Source organism: Pipistrellus hanaki, assembly GCF_964339955.1.
Source record: "Pipistrellus hanaki genome assembly, chromosome: 16".
Taxonomy (NCBI): Eukaryota; Metazoa; Chordata; class Mammalia; order Chiroptera; family Vespertilionidae; genus Pipistrellus; species Pipistrellus hanaki.
In genome coordinates, this window is record NC_140518.1 from 24,170,311 (window position 1) to 24,184,265 (window position 13,955).

The 13,955-nt window shown below is 38.7% G+C and overlaps 1 protein-coding gene across 1 annotated transcript in view; it reads right to left on the minus strand.

Moving 5' to 3' along the window:
• The window catches only part of ANKFN1 (ankyrin repeat and fibronectin type III domain containing 1), a 387,619-nt gene that overhangs the window by 117,085 nt on the left and 256,579 nt on the right, over nt 1-13,955 (minus strand). The window contains exons 5-6 of the mRNA XM_084862549.1: nt 11,848-12,049; nt 9,194-9,404 (exon numbers count right to left, since the gene is read on the minus strand). Of these exons, the coding sequence (XP_084718675.1) occupies nt 9,194-9,404; nt 11,848-12,049 (413 nt within the window). The remainder of the gene's footprint in view (nt 1-9,193; nt 9,405-11,847; nt 12,050-13,955) is intronic.

Genomic DNA, 13,955 nt, shown 5'->3' on the forward strand with positions numbered 1-13,955 from the left:
AAGACAGGCATTTCGTCTAGTGCTCAAAGGATCCTTACAACTACCACATTTTCCGGCGTATAAGACAACACTGTGTTCTAGTAAAAAGCCTGCTCAGATTGGCCAGAGTCAGAGAGAGGCGGTCTATTAAAAAAAGAACTGGTGTTGCCTCGGAAGTGGGGGGTAGTCTTAAACAGCGAATATAGGCCTAAACCTATGTTTTAACTGTAAAATTAGGGGGGTCGTCTTATACGCCGGAAAATACGGTAGCTTGGGTTGCCTTTTCCTATAGTCCCTTGGCCCTATATGATTTCCTTCGTGAGGAGAAGTCATCAAACTAGCCTAGTCCTTTTCACTTTTAACATTAACTTAAAGATTTTTGTTTAGTTTAAAAAAGTTTCCTTATCCTGAGCTAGTTAAAAGGCTATAAGGTCCTTATACCACTGCCCCTTATGAATATATGACCCTAATCAGTTATGCTGGAGCCCATGTCTCATCACTAAAAGTAGCATAATAATGGCACCCCTCTCATAAATTGTAATAAGTTAGTGATGATTTATAGAAAAGACTCAATTAGAAGAGGCTTGTATTTTATTATTATACCCATTGGCATATGTTATGCTTTTTTAGAGGCACACAAAAATAAATACTTGATTTTATAAAATAGCTTTATGTTCTTACATTAAAAAGAAACCTCGATTTATCCAGATAAAAATTTTCTGTTCAGTTACTATTCAGAAATATGTTATAATAGTAAGTGGTATCAATTTCAACACTATCTGTTGTTTCAAAGGATAAAACAAGGTTACTTAGGTATAAACCTTGTATTATAAGCCAATATCCTTTGGGCGAACAAGAATAGACAGTTAATAAAATTTATATTTGCTGATTGTAAGTGACAACCTTCTAACAACCTCACAGCTGACTTATTTTTAGGTAGGAACATCAAAGAAAGAATATAGAAGTAGTTCAATAATTGAACATCTTTAAGTTCAAATATTCTCACACTAGAAGCACTCATACCATAAGTTTTAGTTTACCCATCTTGCTAAGGTTCAGGACTCAAAATTCATTTTGGCTTTACTTATGTTCAGATTTTCCCAAGGACTTTGCTAGTGGTTCCAAAAATGTTTTGGAGGTTAAAATTTTCATTTTAATTTACCATAGAATTTTCTTCTCTTAGAACTCATTATATCCTGGACATGAGGTCTGGAGTTTCTCTCTGCTACTTTCCAGCACAATGTGTATTCACAAAGTCCATATTATATAGTTTAGGTTGCAATTGTAGTTCTTTAAGAAGCCAGGGCCAATGACACAGAGAGGGACTCCTGCCAACTATCCCAAGGGGCAAATGGACATTTTTTCTTAAAACAAACACACAAAACTCTTGTAGAACTTATTTAGGAAATACAAAGCATATTACCCAATAATGTTCATAGGGAGCTTAAGTATGAAAGACGATAATTTATCTTCTAATTTTTTTAGTGCTACCCTATAGAATATAGTGTGAGCCATATCCTTTTAAATTTCCAAATGACATTAAAAAACAAAGAGAAATAGATGAAATTAATCTTAATATATTTTAGTTAACTCAGTAGAGTGAAAGTATTATTTTAACATGTAATCAATATAAAATTATTGAGATACATTCAGTGTAAAATTTTCATTTAGAATACATTTGGACTGATACATTTCAAGTACTCAGTAGTTATAGTGGCTAGTAGCTCTTGTACTGGTAGTGTAGATTTGGAACATAAAATTCTATAAACTTTAAAAAGTGCTTTTTTATTGAGCAATGTTTTCATAGCACAAACTATACAACAAATGGATAAAATATTTAAATACTAGATACTCTTGGCGTGTTTTTGTTGTTGTTGTTTTGTTTTTTTGTGTTTTTTTTTTTTTTGAGTTATACTGGCTACCAATGTTTTTGACCATTTATAATGTGCCAGGGAAATGTTTTAAAGCTCTTATTACATTTAATTCTCAACAATCCTAGACAGGTAGTGGGGTATCCAGTTTCCAAGAGGACCTAAAAAATCGTCTCCTGGTGTTCACATGCTCCTACATTGTACCAGGGTTGGTCTGTGTGGTCAACAAGATTAAGGAGAAATGAAAATTGATCATTTTGAGGTTAAGTTATAAAAGTCACTGTTGCTTCCATTTAGTTTCTCTCTCTCCAATCATTTGCTCTGTGGGAAGTCAGCTGCCATGTCAGAGAGCAGCTTTATGGAAAGGGAGAGGCCCATGCAGAAAGGAACACAAGTCTCTTATCAATGGTCACTCTGAATAAGCTTGGAAATGGGCCTTCTAGATCAGTGGTCGCCAACTGGTGGTCCAAAAGGTTGGCGACCGCTGCTCTAGATCAAGCCTCAAGAGGCTTGGAATGATTATGTTGCAGCAATTTAAGGGTAGGAACCTAGACTGTGAGTGTGTGCATATACACACCCATATGGTCAAAGATATTTTAGTTTGTGATGAGAATATATTCTGTATATATTTAAAATTGAAAAGCAAAAGCATGAAAAGACAATTTAAGAACAGGTAACTATAGCTCAGCCTATGGCCACCTGATATCTAAATAATTATTTGGAAACATAAAGATCAATTCACTTCATATTCAGTGAAATCATTGCCTTAAAGATAAATAATATATTCACACCCTTAACTATAATTAGCCTTGGGATTAATTCAGTTAAACACATTTATTGAGTGCCTGTTTTGCTAGGGATATTGTGATGAATGAGATATTTTCTGCTCATGTAGAGTTTACATTTTAATGAAGGAGAGAGAAAATATCAAAAACAGAGAGATAGCATATAGTAATAAGTGCTATGCAAAAAATTAAAACAATGTGATTAAATAAAAATGAAAAAAGTGACTTTGGACTTAGTGGTCAGAGAAAGCTTCTCTTGAAGATGTTATGTTTAAACTGGGATGTTAAAGAGCATGTGCTGATAAGATTTAAAGCTTTTCAGCCTTCCAAACATAGGAAATATCAAATCTGAAGACCCTCTGGTATGATATGGCACATTGAAGGGATAGAATAGAGTCTGGTGGGGCTGGTGTATCATGGGAGAGGGGTGAGCAGTATGAAATGAGGTTCAAGGAATAGGTTTGTATGTCAGGGTGAGGATTTAGCCACCTATTTTATTATCTTACTATTTTTGCCTGGGGCAACCAGTTCTGAAGATGTATTTTAATCATTTTTAAATAACTGACAAAGATTTCTGTGATACCTAACATTTGCACCTGGGTTTCTCTTTATTAAATCATACTAGAGGCCGAGTGCACGAAATTTGTGCAGTTGAGGGGGTGTCCCTCATTCTGGCCTGTGACCTCTCACAGTCTGGGGGATGTCCGACTGATGTCTTAGACCCACTCCACACCAAAGCTGGAAGTTGGATATCCTTAGAACTGCCACGGAGGCGGGAGAGGCTCCCGCCAATATTGCTGTGCTTGCCACCTGTGAGACCAGCTTCTGGTTGAGCAGCTCCCCTTGTGGGAGTGCACTGAGCTGGATTGGGCTGAAACCAGCTCTCCAACATCTCCCAAGGAGTCCCGGATTGCAAGTGAGTGCAGGCCAGAACCCTACCAGTGCACTATCAGAGCCGGGAAGGGACCACAGGAGGGCTCCAGGGCATGTCTGGCCCATCTTGCTCAGTCCCAATTGGCTGGACCCCAGTAGCAAGCTAAACTACCAGTCAGAATGTCTGCCCCCTGGTGATCAGTGCACGACATAGTGAGTGATTGAGCAGCCTTAGCGTATCATTAGCATATTATATTTTGATTGGTTGAACAGAAGACTGGATAACCAGACACTTAGAGTATTAGGCTTTTATTATATAGGAGGATATTTAACCATGGAGTCCATACCAATAGATTATACTATGTTCTACTTGATCCTATCAAATTTACTGTCCACATATTTTAGTGAAGCAGATAAAAATATCTTAAGACTCATTCTAGAGATGTGCCTAAGGCTAGTTCTTTACATATTCTTAATGGTTGCAAATCTTTGTCCTTTGAGGGCAGATTTGATTTCAGGAAAACTCTAAATCAAGTCTGATGGAACATGGAGGGTGATGACGTTGGGCAGTGCTGTTTTGGAATAAAAATCAGGTGTGACTCTAAGCAACGAGTCAGATTTTCTCATAAACTGGCTCTGAGGACAAATCCAAATGTGTTCAGAGCAATGGCAGCACTGTTGGAGCAAGTGTGGGGTCTCCCATGAGGACCATGTTGAAGGATAACATTCGTTTGGGTTGTAGACTTTCTGGTGTGTTTGTTTATATAAAGCTGGCTTCATTAGTTTATAGTCACACCTCTTAGACGTGCCCTGAACCAGTCCCAGCACGAACCCCCAACTACTGCAGAAGCGAGGGGTGCATCCTGACAAGTCTGCCAAAATTGTAACACCGGTGTCTGTGTCCTACTCAAATGACAGTTACTATGCAGTTGCATTTTATGAAGTAACCAAACATAACTCATTCTGGGAGACATTTCCTAGTCCCATTTTCAGTATCCAAGAGAAAGCAAGAGAGAGGAGTTCACAAAGCAATGCAGAGAGAGGGGAGAGGGTTTGAAGAGAAGGGAGAATGCTAACCCTAGGAAGGGCAGAAAGACTAAGAGTGAGGAGCATTCCACCATTCTTACCTTCATATGTTTAAACTGTGTAAAAAGAAAATCAGGCTACATCTACAACCAAATTCTGCAACAGGTACCCCAAATATAAATTATTGGAAAACTTAAAGGTTTTTTTCATACATTTATGAATATCACAGTGTATTTGTGTGTATGTGCTAAAATTCGATACCTGTACTTCCCAGCAGCAAATGACAGGGCTTAAAATTATAACTGACAATTTCTGAATACCTACTATGTGCCATGTACTGGGATTAAAAGGCGAGACAAAATCCATGTGAGTGGGATTTGCACATGGTAGATATGCCAAAAGATAATACCTGGCTTCGTTATGATTAGTTATTTACAGAGCCTAAATGATGTCAAATAAATAGCAGCCTCAGAAAGGCTAGGATTCACTGATGATTCACCAAATTCCTCTGGAGACTGTTGGACTATGATTTGAGGGTATGAATTAGTGAGGATAAGAGAGGGTTTATGACTAGGGACTTTCCCAAGCAGAGACAAGTCTTTCTCATATACTGCTGTTCAGTTGAACATGATAGTCATGGATACTGGGACAACACCGAATGGATGAACTATCAAAGGCACAGCCTCCAGGTATCCTGAAGTATCTCTGCACATTAGCTTTCCTAACTCCAGTCTTTTCAGATTCTGTTTCCTGAACTTGGCACACTTGGGATGCTATTATAATAGTGACTGAAGTTTTCTTCTAGAAGGAATAAGTATTACTTTGTGCTGCTTGCCTAAAGATGAGAGTAACAGAAAAGAGTCACCGAGTAAAGATAGTAGAATCATCTAATGAGCAGGTGGGAGTTCTAAATACATTTAACCTTGGCAGTGTACAAGTTTGGGTGGCCACTTCTGGGACTTTCCCTGTGAATAAGAAAACGTACGTGGTTGAGTTTCAAGCCATGTTTATAAAGAACACCTCTCTCTAGTTCTATGATTGAGGCACTAAAGACTAGAAGACAGGGCCACATCAGTGGTTAGGAGTTAAGTTTCTAAACTCCTCTCTGTCCTTGTGATTCCTGTTATGAAATGGGGAGAATTACAGAGGACTTTCTTCTGAGTTGTGCTGGATTCTTGATTGGCATAGTAGAAAGAATACTGGGCTAGTTTTCAGAAGGGAACACATGGGGAGAAGACAGAAAAGTGACCCTATTAGAAACCCTGCACTCTGCTTTGAAATACTTGACAAGCATTGGAAGAGGAACAGATGGAGAATCAGGGAAGGAAGGAGTTGAGCATCTATGGTGTGATAAGAGTGTTAAGCTTTTGTACAAATACCAAAGAATTGAATACTTAAAGATCTGGCTTCAAATCATGTCTTTACCACTTATTAGTTTTGTAGCATTGGGTGAATTATCTGACTTATCTTATTCCAGTTTTTCTCATTGAGATGGGAGTTAGTTTCCTTATTTTAGCCAGCAAAAACATTTTTGAAATATGTAAAACACTCTAGGAATTTTGACTTCATTTTTATTTTTCTTCTCTTATACCCTGTCTCTGGAGTTACTGGGGAACAATTTGTAGCAGGTATTTGCTTATTTGGTTCTGGCTGGCAAAGTGGTTTTTCTTGTGGGCTGTCTCATACTCATGCACAATAGCACTTTCTTTTGTATTTGGTATATGAAATAAATTAGAAGTTTCTGAAAACAAACTGTGTTCTTTTATCCTGCCTCTCTCCTACAGGAATGGCACCTTAGTGCATAGAACAGGATTTTAGCACACACAGAGAGACACAGGATCCAGTGGCCACAGCTTTCTGTTATTGGTTGTTTGGAAAGGCAGTAAATTTTCATAAACAGACCTCAGGCTTTGGTGTCCCACAGACTTGGGGTTGAGTTTTTGGTATCTTTGGATCAGTCATTTAGCCTTTCAACATAAAAATTCCCTCTTTGAAATGGAGTTAATAACACCATCCTGAAGGGCTAGAGTGAAAAGTGAAGATATATATGTGGAGGCTTCATAGATAGTCAAGATTTCTTTGCCATTTTTACACCTGAGGGAGTCTCTACCACTATGTCTCTGACTTGTTGGGTGGCCAGATGACTTAGGTGTCATATTTCCCAGAGGTTAAAACCTGGGTTGATCTCTCACTGTCCTTTCCAACTTTGTGGTTATCTTTCTCAAGGGAGTGAGTAAAACCAGGGATCTTTGAACACTTTTTCTTTTGGTTTAACAAGATATCTAGTATTTGGATTCTCTTATAAAGAGATTTAATTATGCACAAAGAGGCTTGAGGAGAGTTGGGAGTCTTACTAGTTTAATGAAAATGGAGAATTCTTTGTAGCGTCTTAGGTAAGTAGGACTAATGTTTCATCCAGCCCAGTGCAAGCAACATCTGAATGAATGGTCTCCTTGTTCCTACAGAATGGGGCTCAGTCTGTATTCTCTATGTTCAGACCCACTGATTCTTCTTCCACTGCTTTCTCACTGGATCTTTGGGTCAGACGTTATTGCAACATAAACTGGAAGGTAGCAAATAAGCCCTTTTGATTTCTTCGATCCTTACTTGCCCATCCCTGCAAATTCTCCAGTCCACTAAAAGGAAGCAGCACTTTGATGATGCGCTCTTACTGAAGATGAAGAGCCCCAAACCCTCACACTCTTTGACATGGATGTGGTGAGCTTAGCATTTTTAAAATAGTTTTCTGATATATGGATCTGTCTCTGGACCTAGTCTTTGGGTGGCAGGAGTGTATGAAATTTAGAGCCAGAGACGTGACCTCTAATTACATATTTGCTTGCTTCTCTTTCAGCCTCTGGGTCTCACCACTTGGAAGTAAGTGAATCAGCATTAGTGAAACTAACAGTTTGATGAGTTTACTTTTTTCTTTTAGGAAACATAAAAACCGTGGCTCAGAGCCATTGTGGTCACTGGGTCAGAGTTTGCACCAAGGGGAATGTGAGTGCCTATCCCAGAAAGTTGCTGCGAGGATTAAAGGAGTGAATACACACAAAGTGCTCAGAATAGTGCCTGGCACAGGGGTAGGGTTGTGTGATTTTATCCCATCCACTCCTGGGCAGGGTCTGCCTTTGGCCAGTATCCTCAGCTCGACTCCAGAAAGAAGGCACTCATAACACATTATATGATTCCATTGATATAAAATGCCCAGAATAGGCAAATGTATGGAAACAGGAAGTAGATTGGTTGCCCAGGGCTGGAAGCAATGACAGGTTAAGGTGATAATTAATGGTTTTGTTTTTTTGAGGGGTTGGGGATGCTGATGACAATGGTCTAAAATTGTGGTAAGTTTCACAATTCTATGCATATACTGAAAACCAGGGAATTGTATGGCATGTGAATTATATCTGAATAAAGCCGTTAAGAAATACATCCAGAATTCCACCCCTGCTTACCATCAGTGCCATTAGCATGCTAGTTCAAACAACTGGCACCTGTCTTTTGGTTCACTAAAAATAGACTGCTAACTGCTCTTTTTAATTACCTCACCACTGTCTATTCTCCACAGAGCACTATAGGATCTTTGAAAATGTAAAGCAGACTGTATCATTCACCTGCTTCAACTGCCCCATTTGTCTCCTCATCACACAATCAAAGTGAAGTATCTCACCATGGCCTGAATGATCTGTTGACTTCTCCCTCAGCGACCCCCCTCTCCTGTGTTCATTTTGCTTTAGCCATATCAGCCTCATGTTCTTCAAATATGGCAATCTCATCCCTGCCTGCCTCTGCATCTTATATTTGACAAACTAGAATTTGACCCCACACCTCATTTTTATGTTGTCCAGGACTAGACTCAAATGTTATTCCATCTGAGAGGCTTTTCTTGACCAACCCTACTTAAAATAGTTCCCATTCCATCAACTTTTAGCCACTCATTCATTTTATTTTCTTCATAGTATTTATCACTGTTGGAGTTTATATTTTAACCCTTTGCACTCCGCTGTCCCCTCTCAGGGGACATCGGAATTCTAGCATATCACTTGGATGTCCCCTCTCAGGGGACATTGCAGTTTATTAGTGATTACGGGGAATTGAGTTAATTCAACGCACGTTTCCGCCGTTAGCGTCGAGTAGCTGGTAGCCAATGTCCAGAATGGTTTGGAGTGCAAAGGGTTAATTTAGCTTTTTAATTGCTTATTAGAAGTCCCCTGTACTAATTAAGTTCTATGAGAAGAGAGATTTTTGTCTTGCTCACCACTGCAATCTTAGTACCTAGAACAGTGCCATCCTCAGTGTTTGAATAAATTAGTGCAACCAGAATACTGATTATGAACATAAAGACAGTAATCACACATATACTTCCTCTTTTTCTATGCATATTTACTGTTCTATAGCCTCACTTGGAGTATTTCACATTTAGTTATATTCTTAGGATGATGTTCCCTTGAGGTTCTTTTTCAATACCATTCAGTGTATTCTATTTAGAATGTAACTTGATGCCTAGGCTGATCAGTAGTTGCATGAAAGTCCATAAAAACATGCAAAGTATTTCAGAACTTATGCTTAGTCACTCATTCCTACTCCAAAGGTGAGCAATGGCTATTTCAGTGGGGTCTAGCCTTAAAAGAACATGTTTTAATTTTCAGGTTTACTTACAGTGTGGACTTTCTCTGGCTCCTGTCCTCAGGAGAATCCTAGCAATGGGCACATTGTTGGTCATGATGGCAATATCCAGAGGCGTCAACCCCTCACTGTTGGGAGTGTTGAGATCTAGTTCTTCTGCTGTGTACTGATATAGAAGGATCTGCACAGCATCCATGTCCTGCTGTTCGACTGCTTCAAACATGGCTTCGTTGCCCTGGAAGTTCTGGAGAAGAACAAAAGCAGGTTAGTACAATTTCATAGACTAGTGTATCTTAGTAGCTTAACATTCCCACTTGTAAGTTATATAATTTTAATTTATCCCAAGGTCTCCAATGTAAACACTGTGTTGGATCTTCCTTCCATCATTTCTAAGGGACATTGAACAGACATGTACATTTAGATGCACTGATGCAAATACAGTAGAGCATGGATAGTCTACAGATAAGAGCAAACATCAACTTTTTCAACCCAGTCTTCACTTGTTTGATAGACCCTTAAAAAGTGCTCTATGAAAAAAGGGGCATGTGTCAAATAAATTTGGATTAAGCCAAGTTACCCCATTATTTTACTCTAAGACCTCTCAGGGCCTTTATTTTGACTCTCCAGTATGTGGGAAATATGACCTGTTTCTAGTATTTGTTCATAAAATGTATTTTTAGTTGCATTTGTTTGAACTGCACCTGGAATAATGTTACACATAATCCAGTTTGGGAAATGCTGGCAGAGAGAGCATAGCAATGGTAATTTAAATTGTGACTAGCTTGGATTGAGAATACACTTTCTCTGTCTCAGCCCCTCTCTTTCCACCCCATATCTTTACTATTGCTCAGACCATCATCTTCCCTTGCTTGGACTATGGTAATGACCTTCCTGTCGCAGTCTTAGTCTCCTTCAGCCCATCACTGATACAAGAGTAGTTAATCTTTCTAAAATTTACATGACATGTTGATTCCCTATTTATAATATAATCTCTAATAGCTCTACACTGCCTGCAGACTGGTTCCCCAACTCATAACTACTTTGTACTACCCCCTCCTTTTTCTCAACCCAGGGAGGGTTTCCAGGGCTAGGTGGCAAGTTGCTTTGGGATCATAGAGAACCAAAGGTTTAATACAATACCCATAAAGACAACATAGTTCTTTCAGACACATATTTCTGTAGCTCATGGGAGAAGAGTGACCCATTCACATTTACACATCTATCTGGTATCCTTTCCAAGAGTAGCTCGGTCTTTAAAATACTGAAATATTGTTGTCTTGACCTAACATAGGAGTCATGTAATTAAACTGTGTAAGGTCTTCAGTGACCAAGTATTGAATTTAGATTGGCAGGTTTTTTTTTTGGCAGGTTTTGTTTTTAGTCTCATAAAAAAATGATTCTCCCTATCAAAAGCTGCAGGTCTGCTTAGCTGAGTACATAACACATGACGGAAGAAAATACAAAGCGATTATGCAAATGCTCATTTTGACAGTGGGCACCCAGGGAATAGTTATTTTGGCATGCAATTCTCAGGACTATCTCCTGAATGGAAAGTTTTGTCAACAATCTGCCAAACTGAAGAGCCTCAGAGACTTAGGCCATAACTCAGTCACAACCAAGCCCTCCCAGAAGATGAGTTTGAAATGGGAAAACAAATGAGTGCAAAGTTAAAATGCTGCCCTGTCCACAGTTGTGCATTTGTGATTCTTAGTATGTCTCATTTCTCATGTGCCATATTTGCTCTCACTCTTAAGTCATTTCCTCCCCCATGCTTTTGCTGGCAAACTCTAGTATGCTTCTATCTGGAAAGGCTAGGGCTCATTTCTGTTTTAAACTCAAACAAATGGTGCCATTACCCCCTGCAGAAATACCCTTGCTGAGCATGTTAATGTTATGCCCTCAGCTTTTACTGAGGGCCAATATAAGAAACTACTACATGAGAATGTTTGTAACATCACCAATACTATTTTTTTATTCTCCATTACATAATTCACCATGACAGCTTATAAAGGCCAGAGGATTTAGCAACAGAAACATATTAAAGTCTCCTTATAGACTGGTTATAGTATCCCATTAGCTGATAGCTGAAAGTAAATCATTGTTTCCCTTTCTGCTACGACTGTATAGGTATTCAGAAATAAATGTAATGACAAAATTTAAGTACTATATTTGCCTAGGTTTTTAGTATATCTATTTCTCTTTCCATTCCCACCAGTTTCTTTTCTATTTTATCCTTCCATTCTTTACTTCCTCTCTTCATTCATTTTTTCACTGTTTCCCTCTATCTCTTTCTGTCTTATTTCCCATTATATAATGCATATGCATTTTTTTTGCTTGAATTCTGTCTCAAATGCCATTAAAAAGCATATGGAGTATACATTATAAATAAATAAAATATTGCTTATTGATCAATATTTAAATGAGCAATAAATCTATTTAATCTCATACTCCCTATTTGCTGCTTTTGGTATATTAGAGAATGGAAAAGGGAGAAAATTAAAAAAGAGAAAGGGGAAATGGAAATATCACAATCACTCATACTTCAGCTAACAACATAGATATGTGCAGCTCCTGTCTTACCTGGCACCCAGCATCTCTAACATTACAAACATGAAGTTCTGAGGTAAATGTGGATCCAAACACAACTGCATAAATCAAACCGAGGCAAGAATATAGAGTTTTCTTACCACTGAGGTCTTTCTGAGACTCAGCCGGTCAGTCCTTGCTCTAAAGTAGGCCTCATCAAACGAAGAGTGGCTTCCCTTCAGTTTCTCAGAGAGGTTCCTGTACAAGCGTTTGGCGGCATTGGGAGATGACGGGGCGCTATGTTTTTTTGACTGAGAAAGATGTAAACTCTGCATTTGTTGGGTCATTTTCACACGACAGTTCCTAAGAAGAGGAAAAGATAATGTATCATTTACACAACATAATTAAAATTGACACAGAATTTTTATCTTCTCTAGTAACCATCTAGAATCCTACTAAAACCTTATAGCTGTAAGAGACCTTCAAAGTCACCAAACCAGCCTTCATGTTATAGATGAGAAAGCTGAAACTCAGAGAAAGGAAGAAGCTTGTTTATGGCCACATAGTTAATTATTGGCAGAAAGGAAACTCTATTTATTTACTATGTGAACATCTACATGCAAACATATATATGTCATGAGCCTCTGCTTCACATCTTTTTGTCTCTCTCATTTGGAGGAAGCATCTCAATTCTATAACCCAGGGAGTCTGTTCAGTTCTTCTTGGGTATATGTAATTGGTTTCGTTCTGCTTACCTCCTTCTAGACCAGTGGTTCTCAACTTTTTCTAGTGCCACGACCCTTTAATACAGTTCCTCAGGTTGTGGTGATCCCAACCATAAAATTATTTTTGTTGCTACTTCATAACTAATTTTGCTACTGTTAATGAATCTAATGTAAATATGTGTGTTTTTCTATGGTCTTAGGCAAACCTGCCAGCGGTTTTCAATCTGTGGGTCGCAACTGTAGAAGAAATGCTGCTGTAGAGCCTAAGGAGAGGGAGAGGGAGAAAGTTCAATGTGAGAGAGACACACGTTGATTGGCTGCCTTCTGCATGCTCCCCACCTGGGCTGGGAGTGAAATTGCAACCCAGGTACATGCCCTTGACTGGGAATAGAATTGCTGCTGTAGAGCTCAAGACCATCGGAAAACAGGTATTTACATTACGATTCATTAACAATAGCAAAATTACAGTTATGAAGTAGCAACAAAAATAATTTTATGGTTGGTGCTCACCACGACATGAGGAACTGTATTAAAGGCATTAGAAAGGTTGAGAACCACTGTTTTAGATGCTGCTCTCTGTTGGCTGTATAAGAAAACCTGGTATTCTTGCAGAATCCCCTTCTCTCGAGGTTTGAATTATGCCTGGTTTTTTGAGATCTGGTGAACCAACTCAGTGCCCAGGGGTTTAGGGGATTTATCCCATAGGCTAGTCCCTGTTCACCCCAGATACTATTCACTACCAGCATTTTCTAAGTAGTACTTGACTGCTGTTCCACAAATATCTACACAGGTCCCAATGTAGTACTTGAAGTCAGTTTCCAGGTGAGCCAAAGCCATTTCAAAAGCCACCCACCATTATGTTGGATACTGCTATTGAAATATATGTGCTACCAAGGCTGCTGGCATGCATACACATATTGGATGAATACATAAATGAAATTACCAGTCAAGGAAGTAATATGTAAAATGTCCCCACCCCTGATGCAGCCTTTGGTGCACTGGGCCCGGGTCTATCTAAGAGTATGCTGCTGTATTCCCACCACCTCCCCTCAAATCTCCAGTCCTTGAATTTTTATAGCCTTATGGATCCCACAATTTGTAACTTGTAGAACCTCTTTTATTGAACTGTTCACAGGACTGACTTTAATGATTTCCCAATTCCTACAGGATGAAATATAAATTCTTTAACCTCATAGATACTGCTTCTCTCTTAAGCATCATTTACTATACCGCTTCTCTCTTAAGCATCATTTACTATACCTCTACATTTTATATTTCAGTCTTTCTGACTCCTTGGGGTTTCTTAAGTAGATTAAACTTTTTCCTGCTTCTGGGTTTTGTATGCACCACTTTGTACATATTGGAATTCTATCGGTGTCTTTATAACCTAAGAAACAATAGCTGATGCGTAAAGTCTGTGCTCAAATAGTCTTTCACATCCCCAGGGAAAACTATGTAATTCTTTACTCATTCAGTTAGGATATGCTTGTTATAACAACTATTTTCTTGTATCACAACTGTTTTTTTTTTGTTTTTTTTTGTTT